The sequence below is a fragment of the Calliopsis andreniformis genome, chromosome 12 (genome assembly GCF_051401765.1).
Source record: "Calliopsis andreniformis isolate RMS-2024a chromosome 12, iyCalAndr_principal, whole genome shotgun sequence".
Classification (NCBI taxonomy): Eukaryota; Metazoa; Arthropoda; class Insecta; order Hymenoptera; family Andrenidae; genus Calliopsis; species Calliopsis andreniformis.
The window spans coordinates 19937405-19957907 of NC_135073.1; the positions used below are offsets into that span (position 1 = coordinate 19937405).

Below are 20503 nucleotides of genomic sequence, written 5' to 3' on the forward strand. Positions count from 1 at the left end.
CTGACTTATTTTTACGAATCCACGGGAACAGCTAGGTACATTCTTGGCTACCTATCGATAAAATCTGCGCATCGCTTCTGCCACGGTGGTTTCTCGGTGTGACAAGGATGTATTAAATTAGAAGCTGATCGTATTCGCTACGATTATAAACCTTTAACGTTACGAGACATATTCATTGGCAGTGTGTAAGTACGTATCTTACTTTAGTGTCTCGTACATAATCTAGATGCATATGTATATGATACAGTATATTATATTTCATCTGCGTACACGTATGCAGAGCTGCAGATTATTATAGAGATAGGTAAATTGAAAAAGTGATCGATCCAACTGTCGCGATGAAATTTGAGTGTGTTGTTGTTACATACACGCGAAAGCACGCAGCTATCGAAAGGGATCTTTCTGTCATGGTACTTGATTTTCAAAATTATTCTCAGCTCTGTATGTGTACGCGCGCTCTGCCTCGCGCAACTTGTGGCAGTCATTTTTTATTCTAATTAGTATATCGGATCCGCGATACGTTACACAGTCATTGCATATTCCCAACTATCTTTTTCTTCTGTACGGCTAAGGACTTGATCACGGCTCGCGATCACGGCTTATTCTTTATATTCTAAATTATGAACATTTCGGCATAAAGGTGTAGCTCGGTTTGTGAACAAGTGAAGCGGCTTGTCGCGATTCTGTATCACATTTCTTGCATCTTTAGCGACTTGTCCCCAAATATACATACATGCATATGTATGTATCCTAGACGCTCCTTACGTTCACAAAAACTAAACATTTCAGGATGACACGACAGTGGATTGTTTCGAATGAACTGTGATACGTACAGCAAGGCATTCAAATCGAATAATTGAACGATACTCGGAACGAAATGATGCGCGTAAAGTAAGTGATAAACCGCTGGTAGTGCCATTAGATGAAATTGAAAGTAAATGACTTCGTTGTATAGATTTCGTGATATGGACAATCGACTCGGTCTGAGAAAAAGCAGACACCCGTCGAGACGACTCTTAACCTATCCCTCTCCGAATGCAAAAATAGTGCAAAAATGCTCGATATAAAATTTCAACGCTATCGCGAAAAGTTCGCTTTTAGTCTTTCACGCTGTGTTCACTGAACATATACGAGGCAGTGAGAATCCCTCTCGCAATTCGAGCAACAGTTTTTCGTCGAAAACGAACGAGAAATAATTATTCATTGAAAATCAGTGTCGAATTACTACTGTACTTAACGAGAGAACTTACAGTTTTACCTTTTGTATGTACAAGAACGTTTGCTAGAGTTTCACGTTCAGTCGGTGTACCTATAGAGCAATCGCTCCCTTGGCCTCCTCGTTCTATTCTTTTCGTTTGCGTATGACGAATATAAGCACACGATATTCGTGTAGTCGTGCAAATAAGTTTTGTCACACGGCCCCATCCGTACACAGACGCATACATCGCGCATATAGTTTTACATGTAGGTATGTACCTATAATGTACCAGTCAAAGTACATGTATAATAGGTCGCGCGCTATAAATAATCCTTAAGCCTTAGATCTTAACGGAATACAACGAGCGTAGAGATGAATGAAGCGCATATAAAAATCGTCGTCGTTCGTTTCAATTATTGATATGGTCGTGATACTTTCTTAACGATGCATTTGCGCTGTAGCTTGCAATTTCATATGCAGTGCCATGAACGACAGTTATAATGTATCCTATACGAATATCCGATGTGCGATGATCGAAATACTTAAGTATATCGTTTATACTGAGAGATACTGATTACTATATGTATATTGCATTAGTCATATAATATTGCAGCGCGTACATGAAGTTGTACGTACTTTTACTTAATTCGACGTTAGCAGCGATTGGAGCGGATCGTTCGGTGTTAGAAATAAATTATAACCTTATCGAGCTAGTGGACGCGACAGAATACCGTGACACGAGTAATCACTGCGAAACCGTAATCGATGAGCTACGATAGCGATACCTGGAGAAAGCAGAAGATTTTCCTCGATATTAAACTGTTAGCTCAGTTTGAGTAACGTTCAAGATGGTTGGAAAATAACACCTTTTCCCCTTTCCTCCTTCCTCTTCTGTTTTCCTATAAGCATCAATGTCTCCTAGATATGACGATTTTCGCGCAATCATTACCCGTATTTCAGTATTTCCGATTTACAGCCTCGTGGCGTTGTCGAGCAATTTAGAGACAACTGTCGACGACAATTTCACCTATTTTTGAAACGACCTCGTCAAAGGTCGGCCTTTCCCGTGGATCGTTGGCCCAGCATTGCACCTGAAGCTCTTGCAAAGACGGCGGTGCCGCTTTGTGGGGCTTCCACGCGAGCGTTTGAGCTTTGAGCGCGTTCAACACGGACTCGTCGTTCATCTTGTTGAAGGGCAACTCACCTTGATGGAACATTTCCCAAACAAGACAAGCGAACGAGTAGACATCGCTTTTCGTTGAATATTCGTCCTCGTAGACCGCCTCGTATGGCAACCATCGCAACGGAATCACTTGGTTCCTATGCTTCGTGTACTCTTGCTGATACGGCTCTTTGGACATACACGGCAGCGAGATCTTGATCGTTAGATTACTGGCTATCAGGCAGTTTCGGGCGGCTATATCCTTGTGAACTAGGCGGCTGTCCGCGAGATGCTTCAGACCCTTCGCCGCCTGATTGGACAAAGAGAGAATTTGCGCGACCGAAAGTTGAGGCGCACGAGGAGGTTTCGACTCGTGAGTCGGGCTCGAGTTATTGTCCTTTCTCGACGCGATCAGAAACTGCTTCAAATCGCCCCAGTCCGTGTACTCGAGAATCATGTAGTCTGGTTCCTCTTCGCGGCACAGACCGATCAGCTTCACGACGTTCTCGTGGTTCAGCTTGTGGAGAAGGTCCAAGTGACGTTTGAATTCCTGCAAAGCTATTTCATCTTTGGTGTTGATCAAACTCTTAACCATCACGAGGGACTCCTTGTCGCCGTCCGCTTGATATTTTGTCGCATAGATTTCGCCAAACTCCCCGCGACCAAGGGGCTTCAGCTCCTTCAAATTGCTTCGAGACACCGCGATCTTATCGTAGTTCGACTTGGATTTTCTCGATTGATTGCTGCTTTGGCTGTGAGCCGTATCCGCGCCATCGCTTTTGTTGTGGGAATCGCGGTTCTCCTTTCTTTTGCTACTCGAGTTCAACGTTTTGCAGTTTCCCGTTTCTTTTAACTCGGTCTGTTCCTCCTGTACCTCTCCGTTTTCCAGTTTCTCTACACGATTTAAATTGGATTATTAGCATCGATATTCGATTTTGGAACAATAAAGAGCGGCATACTATACCTTCTGCTTGCTCTTGAAGGTACTGCTGCTTCCTACGACGACGTCGATAACGACAGTATAGCATCAAACCGACGACCAGAACCATGTACGCTGCTGCTGCGCTCAAAGTAATCGTCACCGTTTTTGTCATCATCGCTCCGTCGTCTCCAGCTTCCAGATCGATGTCGAATCTATAACTGTCGCCAGCTGAAAGCAGGGATGTATCGCCTAAATCGTTTGAATCGTAACCGCAATTAGTTGCAACGCGAGTCGACAGAACCTTACCTTTCACGTTCAACTGAACCTCTTCTCGTTTCAAACCTCCACTGTTACCTGCCGTGCACCCGTATTTCCCTTCGTCGGTCAGATAGACTTCCTTGATGTACAAACTACCGTTAGTCAATACTTCGAAGCGAGAATTGTTCAGATTATTCATACGAGAATCCTTGTCCCACTGGATGGTCGGTTTGGGATCGCCTTCTGCGGCGCAGTGCAGCATCACAGGGTATCCTTCGATCGCTTCCGTTGGATTTTGCGGTTGAATGGTAAATTTTGGTGCGACTGTAACGATAACGATCGTATTCGCCATCAAGATTCTTCGCTCAACTTCCCCTCGCCTGAAAGCTAATTCGGGTGTCGTACTTACTGACTACGTCGATACTGATCGTATGGTTGATCGATCCCTGTGCGTTGCTGGCTATACAAGTGTACCGGCCTTTGTCTTCCTCGAGAACGCCATTGAAATGGAGAGTCCCATTGATATCTTGTACGTGCTTCGGGAGTTCCTCCCCTGCCCCTTCCTTCATCCACTTCACCATCGGATTAGTTGCGCCCTGAGACTTGCACGGCACTTTAGCCGTCGAGCCAAGCTCCAGCCGCTTGTCCACCGGTTGCGGTGAGAACTTGAGCTTCTCCTCGACCGTTAAGCTGGCCCGCTCCGAATATATCGAAGGGAAGCCCTTCGTGGATATCTCGCACATGTACATGCCCTTGTCGGACAGATCGGCGCTTCGAATGTGCAGGGTCACGTTGCCGTGGTGATCGGTGACTCGATGCCTAGTCGGACCACCGGTTTCCTTCACAGGTTCGCCGTCCTTCAGCCAGCGAACGTGGCTGACCGGTGCCTCCATTCCGGAATAGGAACAAGTCATCGTCACAGAATCGCCTTCCATCACGCTTTCACTTTCCGGGGAGCTTATCAGCGTCGGCGGAGCTGAAACCAACGGTGCGAAACGCTACTACACTTCTCTTCTCTTCTCTTCTGCGAGTTCTCATTCGAGAAACGCGAAACTTACTGGAAATTACCACTTGGGCATACATATCGGTCTCTCCGGCCATATTTTCGGCGACACAAGTGTAATTCCCATCATCCTCGCCCAATCGAGCTTTCGCAACTATGAGCGTATTATCTTGAACCCGCACCGGCCCAGAATCGCTTATAATATGCCCCTTAGGATCTCTCCAGTAGACCTTAGGCGTCGGAAGCCCTGCCGGTTCCAAGCAGCTCACTTGAAGCTCCTGTTCCTCACCGACTATCGCCATTTGATTCGATAGAAGAGGTTCGAACGAAGCCGCAGACAGATTCATCAAATCTGGAAAAATTCAATCGTACCTTTCTCATCGATTACAGCTCTTCGTCATAGTAAGCATCGAATTAGCACGCCTGAATCGTATACCTAGACGTTAGCCAAGAAGAAAAAGGGTGATTTTGAAGGATAGATAAAAATCGTTACTCACAAGCTATCTGAAGATCAACCGTGTAAGCAACGGTCGTATCTCCCCTCTCTCCGTGACAAGAGTAAAATCCTTGGTCCCTGTGTTCGGCGGCACGTATCAGCAGAGTGCCGTTTTCGAAAACAGTTCTCTCGTCGTCCGTTTCCAGCGGGCCGATCTCTTTGAAGAACCACTGAACAGAATCAGCATCCTCGAAGGCGCAGTGGAGGATGGCCGGCTCTCCTCGCTTCGCGATTAGGTTCGTCGGGACTACCTTTATCATAGCGGTGTCGTTTCCCGACACGATCAAGGGATAACTTTCCATTTTCGGAGAGGATCCGGCTTCGTTCTTCGCCAAGCAGTCGTACATGCCACTATCTTCGACCACCACTCTGCGAATATGCAGCTTCTTTTTCTTGATCTCGATACGCTCGCTTTTCGTCACCGGCTCGCGATTCCTGTAACAATATTTCCCGGCATTTTTGCATTTCAACTTTAGATTCGAACGTTGCAAATAGCAGGACGTTTCGATAAAACAACTAACTTGAACCACTCGTATTTCATGTCGCCGGACCCGTCGACGTGACATCGAAGTTCAACTTCTCCTCCTACACGAATCGCGGATGGTACTTTTGGCTGTTGTAGCTGCACCGCCGCTTCGCTGATCCCTGAAACAGAAATTCCCGCGGATCGATCAGGCAACAGTCTTGCGAATAATTTAACAGTCTCGTCGTGCCATTCCCCGCCTCCTTCCCCTTCCCCTTCCCCTTCCCCTTCCCCTTCCCCTTCCCCTTCCCCTGTTCGTTTACGCTCGATTTCCAAACGTGTCGAATTTGCTACTTCATTCTTAATCCAATAACTGTGCAAATAATTTGTCAATGCAGAAGGAGAAGACTTCGAGTAGATCCGTCGTCGTATCCATCCTTTTTTCCACCAAACATCGCGGTTGGTAAAAAGGAGCGCAGCAGCCCGTTTCTTTATGCATCCATAAATCGCCAGCAAAGTTATTTGCCGGAGTCTTTCGACTCAGTCTGAGCAAATGAAGAAAAAATAGGAAGATGAACCGAAACGAAGCGTTTGTTCCGCGCAAACGGGAGAACGAATCGACAGATCTTTCTTCTTCTCTCCTCCCATTTTTTTCTTCTACAATTATATGTCGCCCTGTCGCAGCCATAAGGCAAACCAAGCGGGCAAGAACGAGCAACAAAGGAAGGGGAAGAGTAGAGCGTGGAGAGGAGGAAAGAGGATGGGAGAAGGATTGCTTCGGCCACGATGTTTTATTCGATTCGATTAAATCCGCCGGTTTTGAGGCAGTATCGTTGGTAGGTTACACGCTCGCCTCGAAGCCGCCGCGGCTCTCGATCCCTCCGCACCGGAACAAAAAGTAACGAGGACGGAATCGAGCTGACATTCCCAGAGAACAACTTCTACCCTCTTCTTCTCTTTCTTCATCGTTCTCTTAGATTTTAGACCTTCGCGATTGCATTTCCTCCTATTCTCCCCGTTAGGTGCTCTTTCTTTCTTTCCTGAAATTCCTGTTGAAAGGTCTGTTCTCGGACTGCTTCACCATCTTCTATCGGCGATAATACCTCCAGATTTTCAACAAACCTACTGCCTATATGTATACGTCCTATTCCAATTTGTATTACTCCATATCAGACATTCGTGCCGACTAAGTCAGAAATGTCGATGTCCAACTTACGTTCCCAATATTCGATTCCATCCAAGTCTCTTATTTCTCTCTGCTTACTTGTCCCTCCCGCTTAAACAAACCTGTCTCGTTCTACGTTCTTACTCGCATTAACGACCCGCTGCCGATTCCATTTCATTAAGGAAGTCATCTGCTGATACAGATTTAAATACCACGCTTCATCGATCGAATTTTCCATTAGAAAATTATCTTCCGAGCGACGCAGTTCGGTGGAGAAAATCTGTGAAAGATGAGTGGCTACGAGCCATTAGTAGATTTTACCGTATCGTGACGCGTCGCGTTCCTTTTGATTTTCAGCGAACTAAAAGTCCTCATCGATTCTCAAACTCGAGCTTTCGAAAACCATGCCGGAGATGGAATTTACTCAACGCGGATGCCTGGTTACCCGTGAAATGAAGGCGAACTACATTCCAGACCGATATGTATCCCTGAGGTGGCATTATTAACAGCCGACTGGTTTCGCGTAGCTTGTTCAATCTCTTTACGTTTATCCGCGACGAAGCTTTTGTCGTTGACGGCTTTTTTTATCGTGTCGTGTCGTGTCCTATTATATTGGGTTAGCCGGAGACGAGACGAGACGAGACGAGACGAGACGAGACGAGACGAGACGCGTCGTATCAAGAGGCTTTTCTCTATTTAGTTTCTGGGAAGGCACGATATTGTTTGGCAGGCTGATTATTTCGCGTGTCTGATACCTAATACACTACATATAACTTGATAGCCAAACGTTCTACTTGAAACGCGTCTGTGTTACGATGATTTGCATTTCTAGTTTCATCAATTACTCTCTTGCGCTCCTCCTTTCCTCTTCTTCTCTTTTTCTCTTCATTTCACAGGGTTTGTCCCTATATCCTTCTCAAGATTCGCTCTTCACGGCTCAACCCACTACATACTCGGAAAGCCGTGTTTAAATGCACAAACGAAGCGAGAGATCAAAAGCACCGCCAGCAAGGAGTGCGTTAAGTGGGGGTGGGAGGAAGAGAAAAAAAGATGAACTAACCGTTGCTAAAGGGCAGAAGAGGATGGGAGAGGAAGCGAGAGAGAAACGTTTATTATTATCATCGTATGTGCTGGCCCCACCTCTGTCGGCGGTCCTTTTCACTCCTTCGCAGCATCCACTAACAACGCAGTCGAGAATGTCGAGATTAACCTTCGTGTAAACACCGTGGACGAGGCGCGCGTGTTGCGTGTTAATTCGTATAGCTAGAACCCGTTTCCGGAGAGCTTAACTCTTGCTTTCTCGAACTGTGACCTTCAAATTTTCCGCCCTTTGCTTCCTTTTCTTGTCGCGAAAATCATATCTTCGTTGACGTGCAGTACAGGGCAACAGATTCGAAAGGTTCCAACAGACTGACTGGAAATCTGAGAAGAGAAGATAGTTGAACAGCGATACGAAGCACGAGAAACTCTCGGATGGAATAAAAATAGAATAATATCGTTGGTTGAATCGAAATGACTTTGTCGCGAAAGGGGCATCGGCGACGTAGGCGTCCATCTGGTAGACGGGGGAGTTAAAAGCGTCTCGTTTCAAATCTAATATCCCTCGAGAAGACAAAGCGCACTCCCCTTGGAGATCGTTTACGTACATTGTAAACCGAAAAGGACATGAAAGAATACCGCCAAAGGGGTGATGAACGTCAGAGGCGACGTGGTGGCGCGGCGCGGCGCGGCAGAGCCCTGGTGTGGGAAGAAGAAAAGCACGGTCGGAACAGGGAGAAACGTAAACGTCACGGCGCGATGCGGCGCGATGCGACGCGACGGGTCCCGTTGCCGTTTTCCGCGCGCTGAGCCTGCCTCTCCTCCCGGACGCGGATGGTGTTCCGCCTTTCCACGAGCCGCGCTTGTTTATCCTAGACGTGCAAACAAACCGCACTTTTTCCTGGAAAAACTTCGGTAAAAAGAAAAGGAAAAAAACGAAAGGCCGGTGATCCACGGTCCTACGAGGGCAGCTAACTCCTCTTCAATTATTACCTAGTGAGATTACGCGTCGCGTCGCGTCGCGTCGCGACCATGTATGGACATTAGCCTCACGAGGAGAGAGGAAAAACGAGAATACCATACAGTCGAGCGAGAAGAGAAAGCTAAGGTCTAACGAAAGGACCGAAACAGAGGATAGAGTTGAAAGGCTGAACGAGTTAATTCGTTGACGAGAGACACCACCAATTTAGGTATACTCAGCTCGAGATATATGCGAATACTCATGCATTATCTTTCTTCCCACAATTATTTGTAAATGGAAGTGCATAAAAAATTCTCTTGAAACAACAATATACTTTCAGAATGAAGAAATTTTCTACTACGATTTCGTCTCATATTTTAAGCAATTTAAATTTAATTTAATTTCGTTTCGAAAAACCGGAAAAGTTCTAAGTGCCCCTCCCTTCTACTCATTGTGGACTTAGAATAGATAAGTTAGTGCCGTAGACACGCTGCTCGTCCCGGCAGCCGATTTTTCTTCTATTCTCTCGAGTACGTAGAACAGTAGAATCGTTCGCATGCACCGTACGTCGTACGGCACGTGAAATTAAGAGAAAGACAGTGACGTTGCGCCTGCTCCTGTCTAGAGGGCGAAGAAAACGAACCGAAGGTGAATGTGAGACGACCGACTGAAAAAATAGAAAGAGAACGCATGCACTTCATAAGGAGAAGAGAGGCCAACAGACATCCAGGCCGAAGGAAAGAACGAAGAAAGGAGAGAGGAGATGAACGCAGGGTAGCTCCGTTCAGGGGTCGGTCGTTGCCATGGGGATGCTAGCGAGGGAGGGGAGGAGAAGGGGAAGGGTCGGTCGATGCAAACGCACCATAAAGTTTTATGGCTCTCCAGAACTGTACCTATCCGCCCTCGTCTGCCAGCTCTGACTCGGCCAGCTCGACGACTCTGTACTCTATAATCTCGCTTTGGAAAACTGATCTACCGTATAATCCGATAGATATTTTTTCCATTTTCCCTTTGCAAAATCAACGATTCGTATAGAAAGTCAAAATATCACGGCATCTTATCATATGTATTCTCGGGACACGAGATTCACATGAGAAGAGGTGACTTTTATTCGACACCTAATGGCTTTTTCAGTTATTAACGATAGATATTAACGAGTGCAGCCATTCTTTTGACTACAATAACATTGCTGGTTGGACAGAAACAGCATACCGTTATGATGTCGAGTAAATGATATTTTTTCAGGATTAGTGTACGCGTCCATCGTCCAAATATTCTAGGTAAGTTGTACATATCTCGATTAACGACAAACTTATTCGGCAATTGTTCGAAAATGAAAAGGTAAAGAAAAGTTGAACCGTCAAAGGGACAGTTCATGTCCCTACGAAAAGAACATTTTATCTTAATTATGCATAATTTGTCGAGACGTTTTTTCATTGATCGGACCAGCCTCCGAATTCCGCTTCGCTAACGAACAAAAATCGATTCTCATTCGATCGTTTTATGCTGGCGTGGCGTGGCATGGCTCGGCGCGGCCGCGACGCGCGACGCAGCGCAACTCTACTCGTGAGACAAGGGTGTTTCCGTTAATGGAAAAAGAAGGGTGGACGAAGAGTTAGGGAGAGCTGTCGGGGATTTTTAGAATCGATCTTACTAACGAACGAGACTTTGCCTCGTTACTTTTCGTGTCGCAATTGTTTCACCGCATTCCAACTTTCAAAGCTGTTTATATCCAGCTATGTTAAACACCGATCGCCTAATCGGCCTCTTTCCCTCCTCGCAGCGATTCAATTTTTTAAGAGTATCTTGAGTGAAAGAGCAAGAGCGACATGGAACTCTGTTTTCATTATTTATGAACTGTCGTAAAAGGCCGAGATAAATTCTCTTTCGAAATGACAACGTTCGAACGCTAAACGAGATACCGATATCGGTAATCGTCAGCGAAGGAAGCAGGGATTACCGTAGTAATAAAACCCGAAAGAGGGTGCCGGTGACAATCTACATATTTGCTTTCCAGAAAGAGAGAATTCGATGGATGGAGCCCTCTCTGGTATCCTCTCGTCGAATTCAATATATCTATATGCATGCATGCATGCATGCATACATACCTTCGACCAAATATAAAGCAAATCCTTTTGATTGCAAGTGAACAAGGCCAATTTGGACAGTTATGTTCCATAGGATACAGACAAAGCATATCAATCATTTACAAGACTCCAACTCGTGGATTTCTACTTCGAAAAAACGAGTATCGATTTGAGTTACCGCTCTTGAGTTATCCAATTCCAGGAGACTGGAAATTGCGGAGGAACCAAGAAGGAAGAGAGAGATAGGGAGAGAGAGAGAGAGTCCGAGTGTATTGCGAACGTGCTTCGAGTGCCAATCCTCGAAACCACCCTACGTGGAATACAAAAACTGTACAGCAGAGGGTAAGAAAGGAGAGGAAGTAAGAGGAAAAAAACAGGGATATAGCAAGCGACATATGGTAAGTAGGTATGTATTTTCGTAACTGTGAAAATAACGTGCGAAACCCTAGCGCCAGGTACTACCTGAAAATGAAGCATCGCCAAGGCAAGTACTTAATAGTACTTCAACTTTATTAGCGTACTTTCGAGATACATTTTCCTCCAGTTTCATACGGAGGAATTCTCGCAAAAATATCAATTTTGCGGAAACAATTTCTTGCTTCGTGTATCCATCTAACAATAATCGATATATCTCGAGTGTAACGGCTGTACTTGTAGGTACATATATCGTTGCTGATAATGTAAATCAATAAAATAAAGTGAACATGTAGGTGCGCGATTTCTCGACCGCTTCGACGCAATTGGAACACACTCGATGCTGTCTCTGTCAAGCTGGGGAACTCCATTCCCATTAGTTAGGTTGAAAAATTTTCAAATTACATACATCGCTAACTAATGAAATCAAATCTACAACATGCGTACATATAGAACTGTTGAACAAGAATCTTTCAGTTAAAAAGTTGGTACGAAAGAGCCAAAGAAAAGAAAGAAATATAGTTGAAATCGTTCGTCCAAGCGCGTTGGCGTCAGATAAACTTGCTTAAAATAATGTCACATATCTATGCGTCGATACTAGGATACACCCACGACGTTAAGAGACCTAACGACGCTACGCACAGATAAATTAATCTTCATAATGCGTTCCAACGATCATCGAACCATTACTGACTACACATCCCATCATTGTATCACTTCACGAAATACATAACTTTATAGATACCTATTTCCTTTTTGCGAGTGCTAAATATACAGGTGTAGATACTTACATGGGATGGCGATTCCGATCCTATAAGCTGTCTTCTATCAATTCAGCTGCGAAAGAGTAGCGTAACGGGGTATAGACTTTTCCAATCGATACTTATTCTTCAATGAAATTCTAGCAGAAATGCAGTGGCAGATCGTGCTAGGGCAAAAGCAAGCATTGTCGCGACTGAAAATCAGAAACGGAAAGATCACTTCCGTCCCCTGTCTGTACTTGAGTTTGAGGGTCGGTGCTGCGCCTACCAGCTCTCGCACGCTTTCTCGCACGCTTTCTCGCACGCTTTCTCGCACGCTTTCCCGCACGCTTCCTCGCGTAAAATTCAGCCAAACAATGAACGGGTTGCGACGATCAATATATTTCGACGGACACCTCTTATGTCACTAGGAACTCGTCGTTCTTTATCTTAAAAATATTTATCAAAACAGAAGCTGTTTCCTACAGAAATATAAGTAATGTCAAAGATACGATAGAAGAAATACATCTTTTCGGCGAAATCATACAGCTATAGTGAACATAACTTGAACATAAAAGTGACTGTACTCGACGGTAAATGTACACCCATCGATTCATCCAATATATCGGTGAATGGTTTACCGAAACAACAGACGCATGCGCGACGTATACAACATCGAGCGTCGAACATATCTTAAGGCGTTGTGAAAAGAGCATTATTTTACTTTTCCGACGAGTCTCGTCGTTTTCGCACATTTGCTGGATGAACAAATACCTCTTCTTCCTCCGCAGAGGGTAACAGATTCGACAACGGTTAACGCGATCCAGCAACTTATGTACCTACACGCGGCAGTTTCTTTTTTGCACGAGTTGCATAACTAATTAGGGAAAAACGTGCAGGGTTAATTAGTAAGGATCGTAATTAATGGAAAGACCAGAGTCTTCCGTATTCATTGGACAGATTCTCGCGATGGGGTATCTTTTTCTTTCTGTGCCGTTGCTTCACCTCTTCTCTCTTTTCCTTTATCTCATCTCCTCCCTCCATCCTCTGCGCCAGCTTTTCTCTCCCGTCGTCCTCCTCGCTCAGTTTCGGTCCCCGCGTGTTTTTTTTTTCACGCACAACGACGTCGTGCACCCTTTCCGCTCCGCGCTATTAGGCGCGTTCATTTGGCGTATGGAACGATCACCAGGCTCCCCGACTGAAATGCTTCACCATGTACACTTGGCCCCGATTGTGTGCCTCGATGACGGTAATTTGACAGACAGGGGTTGCGCCGTGCGAGACAAAAGTCGCGCGAAACAAATCGGCTGAGAACGGGAACGCTTCGAAAGAGACGGACGGAACCGGAATATCGCGGGAATGTAGACCTGTCTTGAAGAAAATTCTCTTCTTTCGAGTAGCGTACTCTTAACGACGCGACGCGACGCGACGCGACGCGACGCGACGCGACGCGACGCAGCGATAAACGGATGAAAACCGCGACGCGTTTTCGAGCGTTTTCGAGCGTTTTCGAGCGTTTCCTCACTGGCACACGTTCGAGTAAACATTTACTCGGGGGTCCAGGAAAACAAACGCATATGTACGATACAACATAGCCTGCAAAGGTTCGTTCGAAATAGCAAGGATTGCATTACGAGTTCCTTTCGTGAAGCACCGACAGGGCACAACGGCGTGCATTTTACCTTCTTTTTAAAGTCAACCAAGAGTAGCCGAGGCGCGAAGCGTTGAACACGCTGCGCTCCTGCAATTCATTCAGCACAATACGTCGGGGCACGGTTAGCATGATATACTTGGCTCTAGAGACGAGAACAGAGAAAAGAAAGAAAAGGGGAGAAAGAGTTTCTCGTGCTACGTACTTAGGACGAACATTCGAGGTATGTTTTTAAAAAATGCAGCCACCCCTGGTTGCAGCCTCAACGATTAGCTTCCTCCTAGCTCCTGGTTCCTGCCTCGGTCACCCACCTACTCCTCTCCCTCTTGCTCTTGCTCTTTCTCTTCCCTTTCACTTCCCTTCTCGGTCTCGCTTCTCAACGAACCAACGACGTTCACGACAACGACAATGTCGCGCAGCCCGCACGGAGGTGAGACAATGAAAATGCGAGCAAACCCTCCCTGAATCGAGTTCTCCGTCTACACGAGCGAACGACCAACCAGGAAGAGCAAAACTAAGAGCAAAACTAAGAGCAAAAAAGAAGGGGAAGAATATGGAGTGTCGAAGAAGCCAAGGAAAGAACGACCGAAGAACGAAACGAACTAGCTCCCTTTTCACAATTGTATTCGAAAAGGATATCATAGATCGAACTGCTTGAAACGAAGAATGTGTAGCCGTACTCGAAGCACGTAAAAGCTGGAACAGCGTTAAATATCAATGAGCGCTTCGTTTTGTTTCTCGGAACTCGGAACCGATGAATCTGATCGAGCCACGCTGCGCGCTCACGCGGACAGGTAAATTCACCGTGGTATTTCGAAGTGAGAACTGTTTGCGCACACCTTCTTCCTAACAATACGGATCCACTGAAAAGTGGCTATTGTTGGGATGTACAATGCCGGTTCCCTAATTGACATTTGGCCTCGTATTATGCAGCCGAGTCGGCTCGAATGCTTCATCGGAATCTACATAGGTCGAAATGAAATTGAGAACGCAGCTTTTCGTCGAAAAATCGCGTATATATCTGTAATTACGATCGAAGAAAATCATAGCAGGTAGGTACATCGACCTGGTCGATTGAATCTAAGGCATCGTATGATCAAATACAGTTGCATTAGTACATGTATAATCTGACTTAAAGTCGACGTTACACGGGTCGTCAAGGAGAAAATCCAATCCCTCGGCCAGAGCTCCCTCACCTTTCCTTTTCTCTCCAGCATCTCTCGATTGCAGTTGCCGTAGCTCGAGGCTGAACAACTTCCTATCCATTGTCGCGTATCGCGGCCGGCTCTTCCTCGTTGCGAAGCGAGATGTTATTTTTTTATTTGGACAAAGGCTCCTCCTCGGCGTGTTATTACCCCCCGTGCTTCCAGCCGTGCTCCCAGCCGTGCTTCCAGCCGTTCGTCCCTCCTAGCCTGGTCTGCGGCCGCGAGCCGAGGGGTTGGAAATTAAAAGAGGGAACGGGATGGTTTTCACAGTGAGGAACGCAGAATATTCACGGCAGGCCAAGCTCGTCATCGTTGAGCGTGTTCGAGAGATCACTCATCAGACGCTCGACCTTTCGTGAGTGGAAAAACCGGGATTCGCGCTTTCCCTAACGTCGTCGCTTTTCGACCTTACGATATTACTGCATCGAAACGAAACTTCCGCTTGCAATTACGATTTCTCTGTATAGAAATGCACGGTGAGCGGACATCTTGCTACGACAGAATAGAGTATAACCGATCGAAAGGATGGTGGGAACGTAGTTGGGTTGATACGATCCAATGAAAACGGTCCATCGTTATTATCATTATTACATTTATCGCAATTATTAAAGAGGATTGAGCCGACGACGGGTGCCTACCAAGCTCGCGCTAAATGTACTCGTATTCGGTGCACTTCCCCGAGCTGGTAGCACCGTGTAATAATAATTACGAAACGATACATGATAACGAGGTGCCGACTCGCTAACGACGCCGGGTCGTCGCGTCGCGTCGCGTCGCGTCGCGTCGCGTCGTTTCTCTTTCCTCACCCCACACACTTTTTCGCACACTGCGTCGCGTCACGGTTTCTCACTAGTATTTCCCTGTTCTCTTCTCCATGTCGTTCCCTCCATTTAATAATATACACGTCCTTTTTTGCAAATTTTTTCATTATTCGTTCAATATCGTACGGTAGCGCGATTCCTGTTACCCCATCCACGGTCGCGCGTCGCGCGTTGCACCTATACATACTTATGTATGTATGTATGTACTTGTGTTTTTCGTCGCTTTAAATCGTCCCCCACCTCGACCTGCGAGAGCAAACCGGTGCCCATTTTCTGTATTTTCAGCTCGAAATGAAAATAAAACGCCAGCACGGTAGGCAGGTACGGTTGCATTGCTCGCACTCGTAACATTATATTTACATGTTTTCTCCTCTTCTTCATTTTCTTCGTCTTTTTAAACATTTTTTTCCCAGTTCTCTCCCCCCCAGTTGATTCGTATCATTCGTCTCGACGCTTAACATCGTTCCTCTCGACATCGACATCGTTGGATTTATTTTCCACGCGTGTGGAACAGCAGACCAACTCTTGAGCGTTTTCGAATCATTAAAACGCGAAAGCAGTCAAGGCTTAATTTCACCGGCTCAAATACGTAGGTACATGCACGCGCATACTTGGACGACGTATTGGGCAGCTGAATTCGAAGAAAAATTATTTTGCTTAATTAATGTCGTGCTGAGGAATAATTGGGCAGCGAAGAGAAGAGTGTGTTGCGGCCTAGAGCAAAGGCAGGTGAACAAGGAGAGGGAAGAATATTAGAGATGTTCGAAGCAAAAGGAGCTCCCGGAGCACGTGTTTAGCTGGCTAAGTCATCGCGAATCGATTTCTACCTTTGTGCTTCCCTTCCGTCTTCGTTCATTGCTCTTTTTCTCTCGCTTTTTCTTTCCCCCAATTCTTATCTGCGCATTCGCTTATCCCTCTTTAGCTCAGCTCGTGCAATTTCCATTCCGAGAGGCGTTTGATCTGCGTTCTGCAGAGAAAGGGCGAATAAAATGTGCTGCGCGAACAACTTATAGCCACGAATCAGGTTCGTCGTGAAATGATGTTCTTGAGATCTGTCTTCCTTTTCGTTCCAGTCATCTCTCATCGATTAGGGAAGGACCGAATCTCAAATCGGCGGATTAGCTGTTACAACAATTAACTGTGGAAGGATGCGCGCTGCTTGAAAAAAATAAAATATTGCACGTTTACGCGAAGAAATCGTGCTCTTTGGTCGCAACCGTCTGTAGACGCACTGTACGAAACGTGTTAACTACACGACACAGTTTTCTTCAAATAATATGTATAGAATAAGAAAAGCATAGAATAAAAAATACTTACATTGAATGTCGATCTTGGCTGGCGAACTCTCGATAGAGTAACCAGTTTCGTCATGAGTAGCTACACAGACAAAGTTGCCACTGTCGAGGATTCGATTGACCCTGGTGATCCGTAAATCGCCGCCATCCTGGTGCCTTCGCGGACTAGGAGCCAGCAGTTGTCCGTCGATTTTCCACGCGTACTTGACATGTGAACTAGGCTGCGCTTCGCATCTCAAGCGAACGGGTGATCCCTCGACGACCGAATGCTCGCCTGGGCTTACCGAGAAGTAAAGGTCACCGTCCTGACCAAACACCGATGCCACTGTACAAACACACGGATCAAACGTCAGATGAATCAATGGTTTTTTTAATCTTTCTTTTCATCGAATTACTCCGAAATAAATTCCCAACCATTTCGGAGTAAGTTAACGTAAGTAAGTAGAAAACGATATAGTTTCATAGTTTCGATTCGCCGATCCTATCACCTCTACACCATGAGAAAAGAAAATGAGTCAAAAAGCCAATGGAAGCACGCGTAAATAATTATTCAAAATTGTACATTAACTGATCCTACCGACAATTGACCGACAATTTACCGACAAGCAGTACTCCTTATCAATGAAATCCTCTTCTGACGAGACGAAAATCGATTGTTGTTTTTCCATCATTTACACAGCCATACGTCCTATCATTATCTCGCTCATTTCATTTATTTATGCTCGGGGTAGCTCTTCGAAAGGTAATTAATAAATTCAACACGGAATGCCATAATAATTATGATTTAGGAGAGAATGTGTTTCAATTAGACAAAGGTGAATCATATTCTGCATGGAAACGTTAAGTAACTAGAAACAGGTCGTTAAATTATCGTATAACAGGTTGTTCAAAACGATGGACTTTGTTCAAAATAAAATATCTGCCTATGCAAATAACTTGTGCAATGAAAGAATGAAAAAGTAGACACATCCAGTTTAGTAACGACCGTTCGTCTATAGAAATGGGTAATTGATCGGGCGCAAGTAGAATACCGACACACTCTATCGAGTGATTCGTGGGCAGCGAAGTCTATGAATATGATTTACGAGTGGCGGTAAGTTCAAGTAAAAAAAGAAAAAGAAAAACTGCAGAAAATTCTGCCTTCCGTTGCTATAAATGTAAATTGTGTTCGGAGTGCCGCCTTCAGGGCATTCACACTCTCTTCAAATGTTTTTCATGATCCTGAATACAACTTACGAGCTCTTTTCTTCGTCTCGGGTTGCCGAGACAGGACGCGAATAAGTTAAGCTTTTATTTAGAACAAGTGAATAAATAAAAGGAAAGGAAGACGAAAAATGATAAAAAATAAAGGGTCGACGAAAAAAAGAGACGAGAAGGTGTGAGAGGTGATTAAGGAAAAGAAAAGTAAGACGGAGAATAAGCATGGATTGGATTTGAGGCGAAATAGAGTATCAACACCCTTTTGACAGTACACAAGTACTCTAACACCACTCTGCCGTATTTTTCGCCGATAGACATCAGAGCGTAGGACTAAGCTTACTTTCAATTTCTTCCTATGCCTTCTTCATTTTTATCGATAGTACACGTTTCGGTTGAATCTGCGCGATAGGCCGTGACATTTGATTAAACGACGCCGTTACCTGAGGAAAACGCGTCATTTTCGCTCTTTATGCGTAAATAGCCGCATTAACCGCGCGGTCTCTGCTTTTATTCGCTCTCTTCCGAGTCGTTCCAACCAGCCGCACCCGAGGCATCAAAGGGCTAATATAATTTTTTCTTCGAGCTCGACCGCGACCCCACGGCGCGGCGCGGCGCGGCGCACCCATGCAACAGCATGTCGGCGATAGCGACAAAGAAAGACTTGGAGTGCAGAAATACTTATATACACCGAACGAGATAGAGAGATTGTAACTTCAAGACTGAATAACATTCGGTGTCCTATTAAATAGCTCTGCACATCAGACTACGAACAAAAGACCTTTACTCTGGTAACCAGTGGAGAAAGGATGGTGAGAAAAAGAGAAGCAGGGGATGGTGAAGCAGCAACGAACTGGTACATCTGCCCCTTTTCATCCTACAGGGTGTATCCGAACGGCAGTAGGTCGCTCGTTCTCTCTCATCCGTAATCCGAGACGTGTAATTAGGAATGCCGGACCAAGATAAGTGGCAGAGTGGTCTGGGTTAGGAACTGGCGGAAAAAGAAAAGTGGAGCTAAAGGGTTTGTCGCGGGCCGACCATCGACGACACGAATGTAGAACAATTTTCGCACGAGGAGAAAATATTGTCCGAACCTACAATTTTGACAGACGGAGTAAATAATAGGTGTTTGGATGCCACTCGCAGTAGGTGCTTGTAGGAATGCTGTACTTGACATTTTTAAGACAACAGATCGCTTCTGCGAGGAGACCTGTGGAGGCTGGCTGATTCTAACTCGCGAGCATCGCTACTAATTACTCAGAGAGCGACGTTAGCGTCGATATTAGGGAGGTGGGTATGTAATATAACCCCCCTTTTCCAACGAGTCTGCGTATATTCGCTTTGTAAGTGTACATGACTATCGAACCGGTTTTCCTCTTCGAGAGAGGGAGGGGGCAGACAGAGAGAGAGAGAGAGAGAGAGAGAGAGAGAGAGAGAGAGAGAGAGAGAGAGAGAGAGAAGTGGTAACCAGCCGGCATCATGGATGGCGGAGAGAGGTTGAGAGCAGTCAGCATCCCCTCGAGCACTACACCATCGTCTCGGCTACCACTACTATTCAAGCATCACTAGCATCACTAGCATCGCCGGCGATAATGTCGAATCTCGTGCACAACGATGCACGTGAAAGATCGGCATAGTGCGTCCGACCGATCAATGGCAAATTAGAGCTCCGATTCGCTTTTAAGGATTATCTGTCACTTTTGCTAGGCGACTCATCGATACGAGCTTACCATCGGCCTCTTTAATTCTGTGATAGCGTCTATTCTTTCCATTCGTTCTATATGTTCATTAATGTACCTGTAGTTGTTCCGACACCTATCAAGGTACAAACAATATTTAAAAACCCTATTTCTACTAAAGTTGTCTGAATCGAATCAAGTATAAACGAGATCTGTAATTATAACACCTAAATCTCGAGAATTTCATGTGAATTATAGAATATAGTCACCCTAGTCGATACGTAAAAGCTACTAGACAAATGTTCTGTTTTGCAATGGCAAGACAATCCTGAGAAAGAGATTCTATTCTGGACGTAAATTGACAGAAAGCGGTCGTTTGTCTGACAGTGGTTATAGTTTAGCCATCAAGAAGAAGGAGACGGAGACGGAGACGGAGACGGAGAGAGTGACAGAAAATGAGCAAGGTTGAAGAGTAAGCCGGAGAAATAGCGCATCGTCGGCAAGACATACTTTTGATCCCGTTTGCGGTAGGATACTACGCGAGCAGGAAACGGAGTAGATTATAAAAAATCACCGTTATGAATATAAAATACTCACGAAGAGTGAGGAGAAGCGTCGTTACGTCGAGACGGTTCATCCTTTCGAGCGTCGAAACGTAGGAAGCACGCGGGCACGAAAGGTACACAGGCAGAAACCGAAACGAGAAAGACGGGCCCCTGTTATTTACAACTCTCGTGTCGTTATCATT

General features: G+C 45.5%; 1 protein-coding gene across 1 annotated transcript; it reads right to left on the bottom strand.

Annotated features, from left to right (window-relative positions):
- Positions 1-1631: 1631 nt before the first annotated feature.
- On the bottom strand, positions 1632-20456 carry LOC143185994 (tyrosine-protein kinase-like otk). Its single transcript, XM_076389348.1, has 9 exons — positions 20353-20456; positions 16902-17204; positions 5561-5684; positions 5041-5474; positions 4599-4895; positions 3950-4516; positions 3589-3864; positions 3325-3510; positions 1632-3254 (listed from the first exon to the last, which is right to left on the bottom strand). Exons 1-9 carry the CDS (start codon positions 20390-20392, stop codon positions 2197-2199), a joined length of 3285 nt encoding a protein of 1094 aa, XP_076245463.1. The 5' UTR covers positions 20393-20456; the 3' UTR covers positions 1632-2196.
- Between the last annotated feature and the right edge of the window lie 47 nt (positions 20457-20503).